The sequence below is a fragment of the Pelodiscus sinensis genome, chromosome 29 (genome assembly GCF_049634645.1).
Source record: "Pelodiscus sinensis isolate JC-2024 chromosome 29, ASM4963464v1, whole genome shotgun sequence".
NCBI classification, from domain to species: domain Eukaryota; kingdom Metazoa; phylum Chordata; order Testudines; family Trionychidae; genus Pelodiscus; species Pelodiscus sinensis.
This window is the reverse complement of record NC_134739.1, coordinates 1,710,816-1,726,899: the sequence shown is the minus strand read 5'-3', so window position 1 is coordinate 1,726,899 and position 16,084 is coordinate 1,710,816. Positions and strand designations below refer to the sequence as shown.

At 64.0% G+C, this 16,084-nt stretch overlaps 1 protein-coding gene across 7 annotated transcripts in view; it reads left to right on the top strand.

Moving 5' to 3' along the window:
* Positions 1-1,046, top strand: part of PLEKHM1 (pleckstrin homology and RUN domain containing M1) — a 36,623-nt gene extending 35,577 nt beyond the window's left edge. For all 7 annotated transcript variants that reach the window (XM_075911675.1, XM_075911670.1, XM_075911671.1 and 4 more), the window contains one exon: positions 393-1,046. In XM_075911675.1, coding sequence (XP_075767790.1) covers positions 393-522 — 130 coding nt within the window. In that variant the 3' untranslated portion in view covers positions 523-1,046. The remainder of the gene's footprint in view (positions 1-392) is intronic.
* Positions 1,047-16,084: the final 15,038 nt, after the last annotated feature.

Below are 16,084 nucleotides of genomic sequence, written 5' to 3'. Positions count from 1 at the left end.
GCTTCCTAAGAGCTGCTTTCTGCTCTCTCACCTGCCGTCAAACCCTCCTCGGCCGGCCGGCCGGGCCTAGCGCTGGCTCTTCTGGAAACACGAGAGTCACCAGCTGAGTCCCGGCAGCTGACCCGTGTTTTCCCAGCTGCCTGTGGAGGCAGAGGCTCTCCCGTCCCTTTGCCTGGCCCTGCTGGGGCCGGCAGGCGGGGCATGGGGTGTGCTGCCTGAGGGTTGCTCTGGGAAGCCTGCTCCTTGCCGGAGGTTGTCTGGAGGGGGATGAGCTGCGCTGAATCTGAGGGACTAGAGATAAAGGCCGGCGGGTGGGGCGGTCGGTGCTCTCTGCCCCAGCCTGGCGCCCCGCGTGTGGCCGAAGAGATGAATTTGCTTTTGCTTTCTTGCAGGTGTCGCGATTGCAGAACTGTCTTCCACAAGAGCTGCCAGGACAGCGTGAAATCCTGCCCCCGCTGCGAGCGCCGGCAGCGGTACCAGCAGCAGCTGCAAGCGGCCGTCCTGGCGGGGCCCGGTCTGTAGCGAGCAGCCGGGCCGTAGGCGGCTTTGCTCATCTGCCACCGACCCAACGCTGCGGAGGAGGGGAAGGGAGCGAGGCCACGTGCTGCTCAGCCCTAGAAAATCCACCCCCGCCGGGGCGAAATGGCCGAGCTGCGCAGAGCCTGGCACAGGTGCAGCTCCTGCTCCCGGGAGCGCCGAGAAGGCAGCCAGGGAGCGGCTCCCGCAGCCGTGGCGCCTCCAGTCACACGAGCCTGGTGCTGCTTACGTTTTGCTTGGGAAGGCCGTGCGCCCACTAGCTCTCGGCCCCGTGCACGGCTCTAGGACCTTGGGCCGTCTGCAATACGGGGAGCCGGGGCTTTCCTCCGTCGCCCCTCCAGGAGCGCCCCCTGCTGGGGGAACGCAGAGCGGCCCCCCGAGCGGCCCCGCAACTGGCACGACGCACTCTGTGCTGCTGCGTCTGCGCGAGCCAAGCCGGGGCGCTGGCTCGGACGTGCCGTCTGCTTCTCCCAGAGGCCTTTCGAAAGTAAAACAAACCCCAAAGCCTCTGGGCTGCTCCTTTTCATTTCTTGGCCCGCCGGGGCTGCTGCTGCTCTTCTTCCCTTTCCGCTCGGGTGGAGGTGAGGAAAGTGTCTGCCACGGCTCTGGCGGAGACAGGGCTCTGCTTGCTGGGGGTTCTGGAAAAGGCTTTGCCTGCTCTGGGATCCACAGTCCACATTCTCAGTAGACACCTGCACAAAGCAGAGATCCCTTGGCCGCTCTGCTAGCCAGGTAGATCCTTCCCTTGTTAGAACATCAGAACAGCCATCCTGGGCCAGCCCAGTGTCCCGTCCTCCACCAGCAGCCAAGGCCAGGTGCTGCCGAGGGAGGGAATCTTCCAGTGATCCCGCCCCTGTCGCTCATTCCCAGCTTCTGACACACACAGGCTAGGGACACCAGCCCTGCCCATCCTGGCTAACAGCCATCGATGGACCTAACCTCCAGGAATTGAACTAGCTTTTGCTTAAACCCTGTTATAGTCTTGGCTTTCACAACATCCTCTGGCAAGGAGTTCCACAGGTGACTGCACTGCGGGAAGAAATAGTTCCTGTTTGTTTTAAACCTGCTGCCTATTAATTACAAGGGAGGTCCTGCTTCTATTAAGAGCTTCCTTAATGTGCAGCTGCCAGGCCAGGCCAGATGAAGTGAAATTGTGTGCTCTGTTTCTCCAGAAGAGCTTTGCATTTGTTGTGGTTTTACCTTCATGCCGGAGCAATGATCCTTGATCCAGCTTGCCTCCTTCCCGCCCACCCGTGCATCCAGTGCTTCCAGGGCAGACCTGGAAACGATTCCTTTGCAGTCCCCACTGGGTGTCTTACGGGGGGGTTCTGGCTGATTGGCTGGTTTTCCCACCACCCTGCTTCCTGCGGAAAGCAGCCAGTCAGAACTGCTGCAGGAAACAGAGCACTGCCCCCCACGTCTCTCAAGAACTGAAGCCAGTCTCACATGGCACCCAAACACCTGGGGCACCACCGGGTCTCACCGGCCACGCCCTGCCCCGCGCTGCGGCCCCGCAGAGGATCCCATGACCGTGCGAGGGACAAGCCCGCCGGAGCCGTCAGCAGCGCTGATCCTGCAGGGAGCCGCGCGGGCGGGAGCAGCCGTTCCGCAGGCCGCGGACGCTGCACTCCCAGTAAAGCAAGGGGAGGCCCTGGCTCCGTAGGACTCAGACTGGAAGGTGCCACGGGACTTGCTGCGTTTGCTGAGCCAGCCTGACACGGCTCCCGTCTGCGGCGGCAGGACCATCACCTCCACCAGTGCCTGGTTACGCACTCGCAGCCCCAAACCCGGTTCCACAGCACGGCCTCGGCCCCCATTGCTCTCTGCCTGCCTCCCAGCCCGCTTGGCTCCTCCAGGAGGCGCTCCCTCCCCTGCGCCTAGGGAAGCAGGGCGAAGCTGTGCACCCACTGGCAGCCCTGCGCACACGGGCCTGTGCTGGCGACTCACCTGGCTGTTGCAGAGCCCAGGGTGAACAGCGACCCCCCTCCCCTCCCCAGCCACAGACAGCTCTCAGTTCTGGTGCAGGCCTCGCTCGGGAACACGCGGGGTGCCCCAGGGTGCGAGTTGCTCAGGAACACACGGGTGCAAGATACTCGTGAACATGGGGGCGTCTGGGGGTGTGAGTTGCTCGTGAACACACGGGGTGCCCGGAGGTATGAAATGCTCATGAACACAGTGTCCGCGAGTGCGAGTTGCAGGAACACACGGAGGTTCCTGGGGGTGCAAGTTGCTCGTGAGTACACGGTATGCTTGGAGGTGTGATACTCATGAACACACGGGTGCGAGTTGCTCGTGAACACACAGGGTACCCAGGGGTGCGAGTTGCTCGTGAACACACAGGGTACCCAGGAGTGCGAGTTGCTCGTGAACACACAGGGTACCCAGGAGTGCGAGTTGCTCGTGAACACACAGGGTACCCAGGAGTGCGAGTTGCTCGTGAACACACAGGGTACCCAGGAGTGCGAGTTGCTCGTGAACACACAGGGCACCCAGGGGTGCGAGTTGCTCGTGAACACACAGGGCACCCAGGGGTGCGAGTTGCTCGTGAACACACAGGGCGCCCAGGGGTGCGAGTTGCTCGTGAACACACAGGGCGCCCAGGGGTGCGAGTTGCTCGTGAGCACACAGGGCGCCCAGGGGTGCGAGTTGCTCGTGAACACACAAGGCGCCCAGGGGTGCGAGTTGCTCGTGAACACACAAGGCGCCCAGGGGTGCGAGTTGCTCGTGAACACACAGGGTACCCAGGAGTGCGAGTTGCTCGTGAACACACAGGGTGCCCAGGAGTGCGAGTTGCTCGTGAACACACAAGGCGCCCAGGGGTGCGAGTTGCTCGTGAACACACAAGGCGCCCAGGGGTGCGAGTTGCTCGTGAACACACAAGGCGCCCAGGGGTGCGAGTTGCTCGTGAACACACAGGGTACCCAGGAGTGCGAGTTGCTCGTGAACACACAGGGTGCCCAGGGGTGCGAGTTGCTCGTGAACACACAGGGTACCCAGGGGTGTGAGTTGCTCGTGAACACACAGGGCGCTCAGGGGTGCGAGTTGCTCGTGAACACACAGGGCGCCCAGGGGTGCGAGTTGCTCGTGAGCACACAGGGTGCCCAGGGGTGCGAGTTGCTCGTGAACACACAGCGTGCCTGGAGGTGTGAGATACTCAGGAACACGCAAGGCGCCCAGGGGTGCGAGTTGCTCGTGAGCACACGGGGGTGCTCGGGTTAGAAGGGGCCAGTAATGGTCAGGGCACTGGCTGGGAGCTTACTGAGCGCACCGACGGATCTGAAGACTCAGAGCTGCTGGGAGTGGGGGGCCTCTCCTTGAGCTCAGGTCCCAGCTCTCTGTCCCAGGGCAGGCGTCACTCCCTGCTAGGGCTGGGCCCCAGCCTGAGGCTGTCCCGGTCGGGGCATTTCCAAAGGGCTCGTCCTCCGCCCTCAGCCCCGTCTCCGCCTTGTCCCCCCCACCTTCCCGACTGGAGACTGCCGCTTGTGCCTGTGTGTGGGGGGGTGTCACTGGGCCCTGCCCCCCCGGCCTGACGGGACTCCCCAGCTGCAGGGGGCAGCCAGCACCGCCCAGCTTGGGGAGGGGGCCCGGGAAGGGGCAGAGCCCTGGCTCTTTCCTCTCCAGTCTGACCTGCCCCTGGTCTCAGCCCCCCAGCCAGGCTCCTGCTCCTGGGGAGGGGTCACTTGGTCGCAGCTCGTGGGGGTCCGGTTACAACGGCATCAGGCATTGTGTGCGTGCAGGGTTCCCACCCCCGCCTAGCCACAGGCGCAGTGCCCAGGGAAACTGAGGCATGCCCCCAGGGTTACCGTAGGACAGCAGAGCTGTGCAGCGTGACAGGGAGGCTGGACGCCCTCTGTCTCCGCAGCACGGCACGTACTTGCCTGCCGGGCGCTGGGCAGAGGCCGCCGACCTGGCCCCCCTTGCTGAGCTGGCTTGGCCCCAGGCACTGAGGGGGCCGCTCTCGGGGTCCCAAGGGCAGGAGCAGGAGGCGCCTGAGCCCAGACGTGTTCCACGAGGAGCCAGCCCAGCCCCTGCTGCGCAGAGACCTGACGGGCAGGAGGGTCCCAGGAGTCTGGTTTTCTACGGGACGGGCCGTTACGTGCAACGTGCAATGTCGGTATTTTCTGAATTCCCGGCGGGGCGGGGGCGGGGGAGCGAGTGGGAGGCGGGGCCACGATTGGCGCTGGGACCCTGTGGTCACATGCAAAAGCCGGGGGGGTTGGGACTCCCAGCCACTCCCCCCCCCCCCCCCCCCCCAGCTTCTACTAGCAACTCAAGGGAGGGCCTGCCGGGGCCGCGGCCCCTTGGACTCTGGCTGTGGCCAGTGGCTGCAACACCCCCCCTCCCCCGCCGCCAGCTCTGCTTCCCTCCCCCCTTCCTCTGGCCCCCCTCCTCCCGTCCAGCCCCATGGAACCCGCCCCTCCCCAGCTCTGCTTCCCGGCCCCCTTCCTCCCGGCTAGCCCTGCGGCCCCCAGCCCCCCCTCCCCAGCTCTGCTTCCCGGCCCCCTTCCTCCCGGCTAGCCCTGCGGCCCCCAGCCCCCCCTCCCCAGCTCTGCTTCCCGGCCCCCCTTCCTCCCGGCTAGCCCTGCGGCCCCCAGCCCCCCCTCCCCAGCTCTGCTTCCCGGCCCCCTTCCTCCCGGCTAGCCCTGCGGCCCCCAGCCCCCCCTCCCCAGCTCTGCTTCCCGGCCCCCTTCCTCCCGGCTAGCCCTGCGGCCCCCAGCCCCCCCTCCCCAGCTCTGCTTCCCGGCCCCCCTTCCTCCCGGCTAGCCCTGCGGCCCCCAGCCCCCCCCCCGCACGCTCTGCTTCCCGGCCCCCTTCCTCCCGGCTAGCCCTGCGGCCCCCAGCCCCCCCTCCCCAGCTCTGCTTCCCGGCCCCCCTTCCTCCCGGCTAGCCCTGCGGCCCCCAGCCCCCCCCCACACGCTCTGCTTCCCGGCCCCCTTCCTCCCGGCTAGCCCTGCGGCCCCCCCCCCGCAAGCTCTGCTTCCCGGCCCCCCCTTCCTCCCGGCTAGCCCTGCGGCCCCCAGCCCCCCCCGCAAGCTCTGCTTCCCGGCCCCCTTCCTCCCGGCTAGCCCTGCGGCCCCCAGCCCCCCCCCGCACGCTCTGCTTCCCGGCCCCCCTTCCTCCCGGCTAGCCCTGCGGCCCCCCAGTCCCCCCTCCCCAGCTCTGCTTCCCGGCCCCCCTTCCTCCCGGCTAGCCCTGCGGCCCCCAGCCCCCCCTCCCCAGCTCTGCTTCCCGGCCCCCCTTCCTCCCGGCTAGCCCTGCGGCCCCCAGTCCCCCCCTCCCCAGCTCTGCTTCCCGGCCCCCCTTCCTCCCGGCTAGCCCTGCGGCCCCCAGCCCCCCCTCCCCAGCTCTGCTTCCCGGCCCCCCCTTCCTCCCGGCTAGCCCTGCGGCCCCCAGCCCCCCCTCCCCAGCTCTGCTTCCCGGCCCCCCTTCCTCCCGGCTAGCCCTGCGGCCCCCAGCCCCCCCCTCCCCAGCTCTGCTTCCCGGCCCCCCTTCCTCCCGGCTAGCCCTGCGGCCCCCAGCCCCCCCGCAAGCTCTGCTTCCCGGCCCCCCTTCCTCCCGGCTAGCCCTGCGGCCCCCAGCCCCCCCCCGCAAGCTCTGCTTCCCGGCCCCCCTTCCTCCCGGCTAGCCCTGCGGCCCCCAGCCCCCCCCCCCCCGCAAGCTCTGCTTCCCGGCCCCCCTTCCTCCCGGCTAGCCCTGTGGCCCCCAGCCCCCCCCCCCGCAAGCTCTGCTTCCCGGCCCCCCTTCCTCCCGGCTAGCCCTGTGGCCCCCAGCCCCTCCCCCGCAAGCTCTGCTTCCCGGCCCCCCTTCCTCCCGGCTAGCCCTGCGGCCCCCAGCCCCCCCCCCCCGCAAGCTCTGCTTCCCGGCCCCCCTTCCTCTGGCCCCCCTCCTCCCGTCCAGCCCCATGGAACCCGCCCCTCCCCAGCTCTGCTTCCCGGCCCCCTTCCTCCCGGCTAGCCCTGCGGCCCCCAGCCCCCCCTCCCCAGCTCTGCTTCCCGGCCCCCCTTCCTCCCGGCTAGCCCTGCGGCCCCCAGCCCCCCCTCCCCAGCTCTGCTTCCCGGCCCCCTTCCTCCCGGCTAGCCCTGCGGCCCCCAGCCCCCCCTCCCCAGCTCTGCTTCCCGGCCCCCTTCCTCCCGGCTAGCCCTGCGGCCCCCAGCCCCCCCTCCCCAGCTCTGCTTCCCGGCCCCCCTTCCTCCCGGCTAGCCCTGCGGCCCCCAGCCCCCCCTCCCCAGCTCTGCTTCCCGGCCCCCCTTCCTCCCGGCTAGCCCTGCGGCCCCCAGCCCCCCCTCCCCAGCTCTGCTTCCCGGCCCCCCTTCCTCCCGGCTAGCCCTGCGGCCCCCAGCCCCCCCCCGCAAGCTCTGCTTCCCAGCCCCCCTTCCTCCCGGCTAGCCCTGCGGCCCCCAGCCCCCCCCCGCACGCTCTGCTTCCCGGCCCCCTTCCTCCCGGCTAGCCCTGCGGCCCCCAGCCCCCCCTCCCCAGCTCTGCTTCCCGGCCCCCCTTCCTCCCGGCTAGCCCTGCGGCCCCCAGCCCCCCCCCACACGCTCTGCTTCCCGGCCCCCTTCCTCCCGGCTAGCCCTGCGGCCCCCCCCCCGCAAGCTCTGCTTCCCGGCCCCCCTTCCTCCCGGCTAGCCCTGCGGCCCCCAGCCCCCCCGCAAGCTCTGCTTCCCGGCCCCCTTCCTCCCGGCTAGCCCTGCGGCCCCCAGCCCCCCCCCGCACGCTCTGCTTCCCGGCCCCCCTTCCTCCCGGCTAGCCCTGCGGCCCCCAGTCCCCCCTCCCCAGCTCTGCTTCCCGGCCCCCCTTCCTCCCGGCTAGCCCTGCGGCCCCCAGCCCCCCCTCCCCAGCTCTGCTTCCCGGCCCCCCTTCCTCCCGGCTAGCCCTGCGGCCCCCAGTCCCCCCTCCCCAGCTCTGCTTCCCGGCCCCCCTTCCTCCCGGCTAGCCCTGCGGCCCCCAGCCCCCCCTCCCCAGCTCTGCTTCCCGGCCCCCCTTCCTCCCGGCTAGCCCTGCGGCCCCCAGTCCCCCCTCCCCAGCTCTGCTTCCCGGCCCCCCTTCCTCCCGGCTAGCCCTGCGGCCCCCAGCCCCCCCTCCCCAGCTCTGCTTCCCGGCCCCCCTTCCTCCCGGCTAGCCCTGCGGCCCCCAGCCCCCCCTCCCCAGCTCTGCTTCCCGGCCCCCCTTCCTCCCGGCTAGCCCTGCGGCCCCCAGCCCCCCCGCAAGCTCTGCTTCCCGGCCCCCCTTCCTCCCGGCTAGCCCTGCGGCCCCCAGCCCCCCCCCGCAAGCTCTGCTTCCCAGCCCCCCTTCCTCCCGGCTAGCCCTGTGGCCCCCAGCCCCCCCCCCCGCAAGCTCTGCTTCCCGGCCCCCCTTCCTCCCGGCTAGCCCTGTGGCCCCCAGCCCCTCCCCCGCAAGCTCTGCTTCCCGGCCCCCCTTCCTCCCGGCTAGCCCTGCGGCCCCCAGCCCCCCCCCCCCGCAAGCTCTGCTTCCCGGCCCCCCTTCCTCCCGGCTAGCCCTGCGGCCCCCAGCCCCCCCCCCCCGCAAGCTCTGCTTCCCGGCCCCCCTTCCTCCCGGCTAGCCCTGTGGGCCCCCCCCCCGCAAGCTCTGCTTCCCGGCCCCCCTTCCTCCCGGCTAGCCCTGCGGCCCCCAGCAGCCCCCCCCCCGCAAGCTCTGCTTCCCGGCCCCCCTTCCTCCCGGCTAGCCCTGTGGCCCCCAGCCCCCCCCCGCAAGCTCTGCTTCCCGGCCCCCCTTCCTCCTGGCTAGCCCTGTGGCCCCCAGCCCCCCCCCCGCAAGCTCTGCTTCCCGGCCCCCCTTCCTCCCGGCTAGCCCTGTGGCCCCCAGCCCCTCCCCCGCAAGCTCTGCTTCCCGGCCCCCCTTCCTCCCGGCTAGCCCTGTGGCCCCCAGCCCCTCCCCCGCAAGCTCTGCTTCCCGGCCCCCCTTCCTCCCGGCTAGCCCTGCGGCCCCCCCCGCAAGCTCTGCTTCCCGGCCCCCCTTCCTCCCGGCTAGCCCTGTGGCCCCCAGCCCCCCCCCGCAAGCTCTGCTTCCCGGCCCCCCTTCCTCCCGGCTAGCCCTGTGGCCCCCAGCCCCCCCCCCCGCAAGCTCTGCTTCCCGGCCCCCCTTCCTCCCGGCCGGTCCCTCCCCCCCATGATGAAGTGTGTCCGTTTTTTGGCGGGTTGTACCTGGTAACTCTACTGTGAAGAGTCCTCCTCTGGAGCCAGGTCATGCTAGCTGGCTGACGGGGGGAGGGGGGGGGCATGTGTAATGGCTCTGGCAGGCCGTGCTAGCTGGGGGGGGCATGTGTAATGGCTCTGGCAGGCCGTGCTAGCTGGGGGGGGCGTGTGTAAGGGCTCTGGCAGGCCGTGCTAGCTGGGGGGGTTGTGTAATGCCTCTGGCAGGCCGTGCTAGCTGGGGGGGGCGTGTGTAATGGCTCTGGCAGGCCGTGCTAGCTGGGGGGGTTGTGTAATGCCTCTGGCAGGCCGTGCTAGCTGGGGGGGGCGTGTGTAATGGCTCTGGCAGGCCGTGCTAGCTGGGGGGGGCGTGTGTAATGCCTCTGGCAGGCCGTGCTAGCTGGGGGGGGCGTGTGTAATGCCTCTGGCAGGCCGTGCTAGCTGGGGGGGGCGTGTGTAATGGCTCTGGCAGGCCGTGCTAGCTGGGGGGGGCGTGTGTAATGGCTCTGGCAGGCCGTGCTAGCTGGGGGGGGCGTGTGTAATGGCTCTGGCAGGCCGTGCTAGCTGGGGGGGGCGTGTGTAATGGCTCTGGCAGGCCGTGCTAGCTGGGGGGGGCGTGTGTAATGCCTCTGGCAGGCCGTGCTAGCTGGGGGGGGCGTGTGTAATGGCTCTGGCAGGCCGTGCTAGCTGGGGGGGGCGTGTGTAATGGCTCTGGCAGGCCGTGCTAGCTGGGGGGGGCGTGTGTAATGCCTCTGGCAGGCCGTGCTAGCTGGGGGGGGCGTGTGTAATGGTTCTGGCAGGCCGTGCTAGCTGGGGGGGGGCGTGTGTAATGGCTCTGGCAGGCCGTGCTAGCTGGGGGGGGCGTGTGTAATGGCTCTGGCAGGCCGTGCTAGCTGGGGGGGGGCGTGTGTAATGGCTCTGGCAGGCCGTGCTAGCTGGGGGGGGGCGTGTGTAATGGCTCTGCTAGGCCGTGCTAGCTGGGGGGGGCGTGTGTAATGCCTCTGGCAGGCCGTGCTAGCTGGGGGGGGGCGTGTGTAATGGCTCTGGCAGGCCGTGCTAGCTGGGGGGGGCGTGTGTAATGGCTCTGGCAGGCCGTGCTAGCTGGGGGGGGCGTGTGTAATGGCTCTGGCAGGCCGTGCTAGCTGGGGGGGGCGTGTGTAATGGCTCTGCCAGGCCGTGCTAGCTGGGGGGGGGCGTGTGTAATGGCTCTGGCAGGCCGTGCTAGCTGGGGGGGGCGTGTGTAATGGCTCTGGCAGGCCGTGCTAGCTGGGGGGGGCGTGTGTAATGGCTCTGCTAGGCCGTGCTAGCTGGGGGGGGCGTGTGTAATGCCTCTGGCAGGCCGTGCTAGCTGGGGGGGGCGTGTGTAATGCCTCTGGCAGGCCGTGCTAGCTGGGGGGGGCGTGTGTAATGGTTCTGGCAGGCCGTGCTAGCTGGGGGGGGTGTGTGTAATGGCTCTGGCAGGCCGTGCTAGCTGGGGGGGGCGTGTGTAATGGCTCTGGCAGGCCGTGCTAGCTGGGGGGGGCATGTGTAATGGCTCTGCCAGGCCGTGCTAGCTGGGGGGGGGCGTGTGTAATGGCTCTGGCAGGCCGTGCTAGCTGGGGGGGGCGTGTGTAATGGCTCTGGCAGGCCGTGCTAGCTGGGGGGGGCGTGTGTAATGCCTCTGGCAGGCCGTGCTAGCTGGGGGGGGCGTGTGTAATGGCTCTGGCAGGCCGTGCTAGCTGGGGGGGGTGTGTGTAATGGCTCTGGCAGGCCGTGCTAGCTGGGGGGGGCGTGTGTAATGGCTCTGGCAGGCCGTGCTAGCTGGGGGGGGCGTGTGTAATGGCTCTGGCAGGCCGTGCTAGCTGGGGGGGGCGTGTGTAATGGCTCTGCTAGGCCGTGCTAGCTGGGGGGGGCGTGTGTAATGGCTCTGCCAGGCCGTGCTAGCTGGGGGGGGCGTGTGTAATGGCTCTGCCAGGCCGTGCTAGCTGGGGGGGGCGTGTGTAATGGCTCTGGCAGGCCGTGCTAGCTGGGGGGGGGGCGTGTGTAATGGCTCTGGCAGGCCGTGCAAGCTGGGGGGGGCGTGTGTAATGGCTCTGGCAGGCCGTGCTAGCTGGGGGGGGCGTGTGTAATGGCTCTGGCAGGCCGTGCAAGCTGGGGGGGGGCGTGTGTAATGGCTCTGGCAGGCCGTGCTAGCTGGGGGGGCGTGTGTAATGGCTCTGGCAGGCCGTGCTAGCTGGGGGGGGCGTGTGTAATGGCTCTGGCAGGCCGTGCTAGCTGGGGGGGGGCGTGTGTAATGGCTCTGGCAGGCCGTGCTAGCTGGGGGGGCGTGTGTAATGGCTCTGGCAGGCCGTGCTAGCTGGGGGGGGCGTGTGTAATGGCTCTGGCAGGCCGTGCTAGCTGGGGGGGGCGTGTGTAATGGCTCTGGCAGGCCGTGCTAGCTGGGGGGGGCGTGTGTAATGGCTCTGGCAGGCCGTGCAAGCTGGGGGGGGGCGTGTGTAATGGCTCTGGCAGGCCGTGCTAGCTGGGGGGGGCGTGTGTAATGGCTCTGGCAGGCTGTGCTAGCTGGGGGGGGCGTGTGTAATGGCTCTTTTCCACGGCTGATTGCTGCAGCCGCCGGGTTTCCCCGGGCCAGGGGGAAGGCTGCAGGCCGTAGGGATTGGCTGGGTTCCAGCTGGTCGGAGGCTTTGGTGGCCTTTTGCTTTCCTGTCCCTGGGGGCCGTGTGCTGCGCCCAGCCCCTGCCGGAGCCGCAGGAACCACCCGGCTCCTGACGCTCTGCACAGGGCTGGGCTCTGGAGCTCCGAAATCAAGCGCTTCCTCTTTCGTTTTTCTAGCGTGAGCCTGCGGCTTCCCGTCTGGAGCCAGCGGGGGGAAAGGGGGCCGGCTTCTGCTGCAGCAGGTGGGTTTTGCTCTCCTCCCGCCCCGCCCGTACCTGTGAGCTCCTGCCCCGGGGCCCCAGCAGAAGCTGGCCTGGGCAGCCTGGGGTGCGAGGTGCTGCAGCTGCGCCGGGCTCTGCCCTGGAGGCAGAGTGACCCCGTTTGCACTTTGTGGGGGCAGGCTGGTTCGCGCCTGGGACGGGATTCCCGGGCCCGCCTGGGCTGGGTCGCGGGGCTGCCCCGTGGCGAGCTGCAAACCCCGCCAGGCGCTGCGATGGCTCAGCTGTCAGCAGGGGAGCCCCACGCCCAGCTGGGCGGCGGGAAGGCCCTCCAAGCCATTGGAGTCAGGCAACGGCCAATCAGCCTGGTGCCCCCAACATCCTGCCTCTTGCTGCTCAGGGCCCCCTTGGCCACCGCATGCCCACGAGTGAGTTCAGCCCCTCGCAGAGCGGGGGCACCCGTCAGCCCTCCCAGGGAAAACAGCAAACAACCCTAGAACCCCGGGGCGGGCAGAGCCCTCGGGGCACCAAGGCCAGCCCCTGCCCAAGGCAGGACCAGCCCAACTCCATCAGCCCAGCCAGCGCTTGGTCAAGCTGGGACTTAAACACCCCTAGGGATGGAGACTCCACCCCTCCCGAGGGAACCCAGCCCAGCGCTTCCCCACCCGCCTGGGGAAATCGTTTTCCCAATATCCAACCTGGACCTGCCCCACGGTAACTTGAGCCCATTGCTCCTCGTTCTGCATCTGTCACCACTGAGAACAGCCTCTCTCCATCCTCTTTGGAACCTCCCTTCAGGGAGTTGAAGGCTGCTCTCAAATCCCCCCTCACTCTGCTCTTCTGCAGACTAAACAGACCCAAGTCCCTCAGCCTCTCCTCGTCGGTCCTGTGCTCCAGCCCCTGCTCATTTTGGTCGCCATAAAGAGATTTATTAGCTACAGAAAGACCAATGTGAAATGATTTTAGGTCACAGGCATAGAGACCCTAAGAACATGAGACCAACGGTCCGTCCAACCCAGCGTCCTCTCCGCCCACAGTGGCCAATGCTGGATGCCCCAGAGGGAGGGAACACAACAGGGAACCATCACATGATCCCTCCCCTGTCGCCCATTTCCAGCCTCTGACACATGGAGGCCAGGGACACCAATCCTACCCATCGTGGCTAACAGCCATTGAATCTATCTAGCTCTTTTTTGAACCCTGTTAATGCCCTAGCCCTCACCACATCCTCTGGCGAGGAGTTCCACAGGTTGATTGTGCGCTGAGTGAAGAAAAACTTCCTTTGGTTTGTTTTACACCTGCTGCCTGTTCATTTCATTGGGTGACCCCTAGTTCTTATATTGTGGGAATAAGTAAATAACTTTTCCTTATTCACTTTTTCCACACTAGTCATGATTTTATAGACCTCTATCCTATCCCCCTTAGTCTCCTCTTTTCTAAACTGAAAAGTCAAAGTCTTTTTAATCTCTCTTCATATGGGACCCGTTCCAAACCCCTTGTCATTTTTGTTGCTCTTCTCTGAACCTTTTCCAATGCCAATAGATCTTTTTTGAGATGAGGCAATTACATTTGTACACAGTATTCAAGATGTGGGCGTCCCGTGGTTTTATACAGAGGCAATAAGATCTTCTCTGTCTTATTTTCTGTCTCTTTTTTAATGATTCCTCTAACATTCTATTTGCTTTTTTGACTGCCGCTGCACACTGAGTGGATGTTTTCAGAGAGCTATTCACAATGACTCCAAGATCTCCCTCTTGAGTAGCTGTAGCTAAATTTGTCCCCATCATATTGTATGTCTAGTTGGGGTTATTTTTTCCAATGTGCATTACTTTATGTTTATCCACATTAAATTTCATTTGCCATTTTGTTGCCCAATCACTTAGTTTGATGAAATATTTTTGAAGCTCTTCACAGTCGCTTTAGTCTTAACTATCTTGAGCAGTTTGGTCTTATCTGCAAATTTTGCCACTTCACCGTTTACCCCTTTCTCTGGATCATTTATAAACAGGTTGAATAGGATGGGTCCCAGGACAGACCCGTGGGGGACCCACTAGTTACCTCTCTCCACTCTGAAAACTGACCATTTATTCCTACCCTTTGTTTCCTGTCTTTTAACCAGTTCTCAATCCATGAAATGACTTTCCCTCTTATCCCACGACAACTTACTTGACTTAAGGTCCCTCACCAAAGGCTCTTATCAAAAGCTTTCTGGAAATCTAAGTACACTGCATCCACTGGATCCTCCTTCTCCACATGTTTATTGACCCCCTCAAAAAACTCTAGCAGATTAGTGAGGCAGGATTTCCCTTTACAGAAACCATGTTCACTTCCCCCCCCAACAAATTCTATTCATCCATGTGTCTGACAATTTTATTCTTTACTATTGTTTCAATGAGTTTGCCCAGTACAGACGTTAGACTTACTGGTCTGTAATTGCCAGGATCGCCTCTAGGGCCCTTTTGAAATATTGGTGTCACGTAGCTACCTTCCAATCATTAGGTACAGAAGCTGATCTAAAGCAGTGGTCCCCAACCATTTGAAGCTGCCGGGCGCCAGAGGGAGTGGCCGTTCGCCTGCCGGGCACCAGAGGGCGGGGACACTCGTGCACCCAGAGGCGGGGCCACACATACGCCACACCCCCATGATCCACTGCCTGGGGCCAGCAACCCTATGTGCCACGTGACCACGGGCAGGGGGGCCACCCATTTGCAGCGAGCCTGGGGCCAGCATCCTCCAGAGCCGCACGCCCAGGGCCGGCACCCCCCCCATAGCTGCGTGCCCGGGGGCGGGGAGGCCAATTTGCCGCGCACCCGGGGCCAGCGCCCCCCATAGCCACACGCTCAGGGCCGGTGCCCCTGGGACGGGGCCAACCCCAAGCATTTGGCGGGTGCACACAAATGCCCCCGCGGACACCGCGTTGGGGACCACTGATCTAAAGGATAGGTTACAAACCACACTTAATAGTTCCGCAATTTCCCATGTGATTTCTTTCAGGACTCTTGGGTGATGCCATCTGGCCCCGGTTACTTGTTACTGTTCAGTTTATCGATTTGTTCCAAAACCTCCTCTAATAACCCCTCAATCTAGGACAATTCCTCAGATTTGTCACCTCAAAAGAACAGCTCAGGTTTGGGAATCTCCCCAGGATCCTCAGCTGTGAAGACTGAAACAAAGAATTCATTTAGCTTCTCTGCTATGACACTGCCATCTTTGAGGGCTCCTTTAGCATCTCGATTGCACAAAGGTCTCACTGGTTGGTTAGCCGGCTTCCTGCTTCTGATGGACTTAAACATTTTACTATTACTTTGAGTTTTGGGCTGTTCTTCAAACTCCTTTTGGCTTTTCTCATTATATTTTTACACTTAATTAGACAAGATTTATGATCCTTTCTATTTTCTTCACTAGGATTTGACTTCTACTTTTTAAAAGCTATCTTTTTTATCTCTCACTGCTTCTTTTACTTGGTTGTTAAGCCACGGTGGCACTTTTTTGGTTCTCTTACTGTGTTTTTTAATTTGGGGTATACATTTAAGTTGGGCCTCTATTAAAGTGTCTTTGAAAAGTTTCCATGCAGCTTGCAGAGATTTTACTTTTGTCACTGGACCTTTTAATTTCTGTTTAACTATCTTCCTCAGAAAGTTCCCCTTTCTGAAATTAAATGCCACAGTGTTGGGCTGCTGAGGGGTTTTTCCCACCACAAGGATGTTACATTTTATTACATTATGGTCACTGTTTCCAAGTGGTCCAGTTCTATTTACCCCTTGGACCAGATCCTGCGCTCCACCTAGGACTAAATCAAGACTAGCCTCTCTCCTTGTGGGTTCCAGAACCAGCTGCTCCAAAGAGGAGCCATTTCAGGTATCAAGAAATTTTATCTCTGCCTCCCGTCCTGAGGTGACGTGTGTCCGGTCAATATGGGGATAGTTGAAATCCGCCACTATTATCGAGTTTTTTATTTTGATAGCCTCTCTAATCTCCCTTAGCATTTCATAGTCACTATCACTGTCCTGATCAGGTGGTCGATAATAGATCCCTACTGTTATATTCTTATTATTGGAGCATGGAATTACTATCCATAGAGAGACTATGGAACATTTTGGCTCATTTAAGATTTTTACTTCATTTGATTCTACATTTTCTTTCACATATAGTGCCACTCCCTGACCAGCACAACCTGTTCTGGCCTTCTGATATATTTTGTACCCTGGTATGATGGTGTCCCATTGATTGTCCTCATTCCACTAAGTTTCCGTGATGCCTGTTATATCAATATCCTCCTGGAAAACTAGGCACTCCAGTTTTAAATGTTGGTTGCATAAGAAATAAAAACTCAGTCTAAATGCTATGGACTGAGGTTTGAATCGGGCAGTTTTTCGCCCTAGCAGGTGTTCCAGGCAGCTCAGTTCTGAGTTCTTTTCCCAGCCAGGAATCCAGCCGCCCAGTTCAGTCTGAGGCTTCCCGGTGAGGGGGGGAGAGGCCAGGCAGGGGTGCCGACTTTCACTGGCACTTTCCCTCCACCACTAGGAAGAAGCTGGCTGGAGGGCG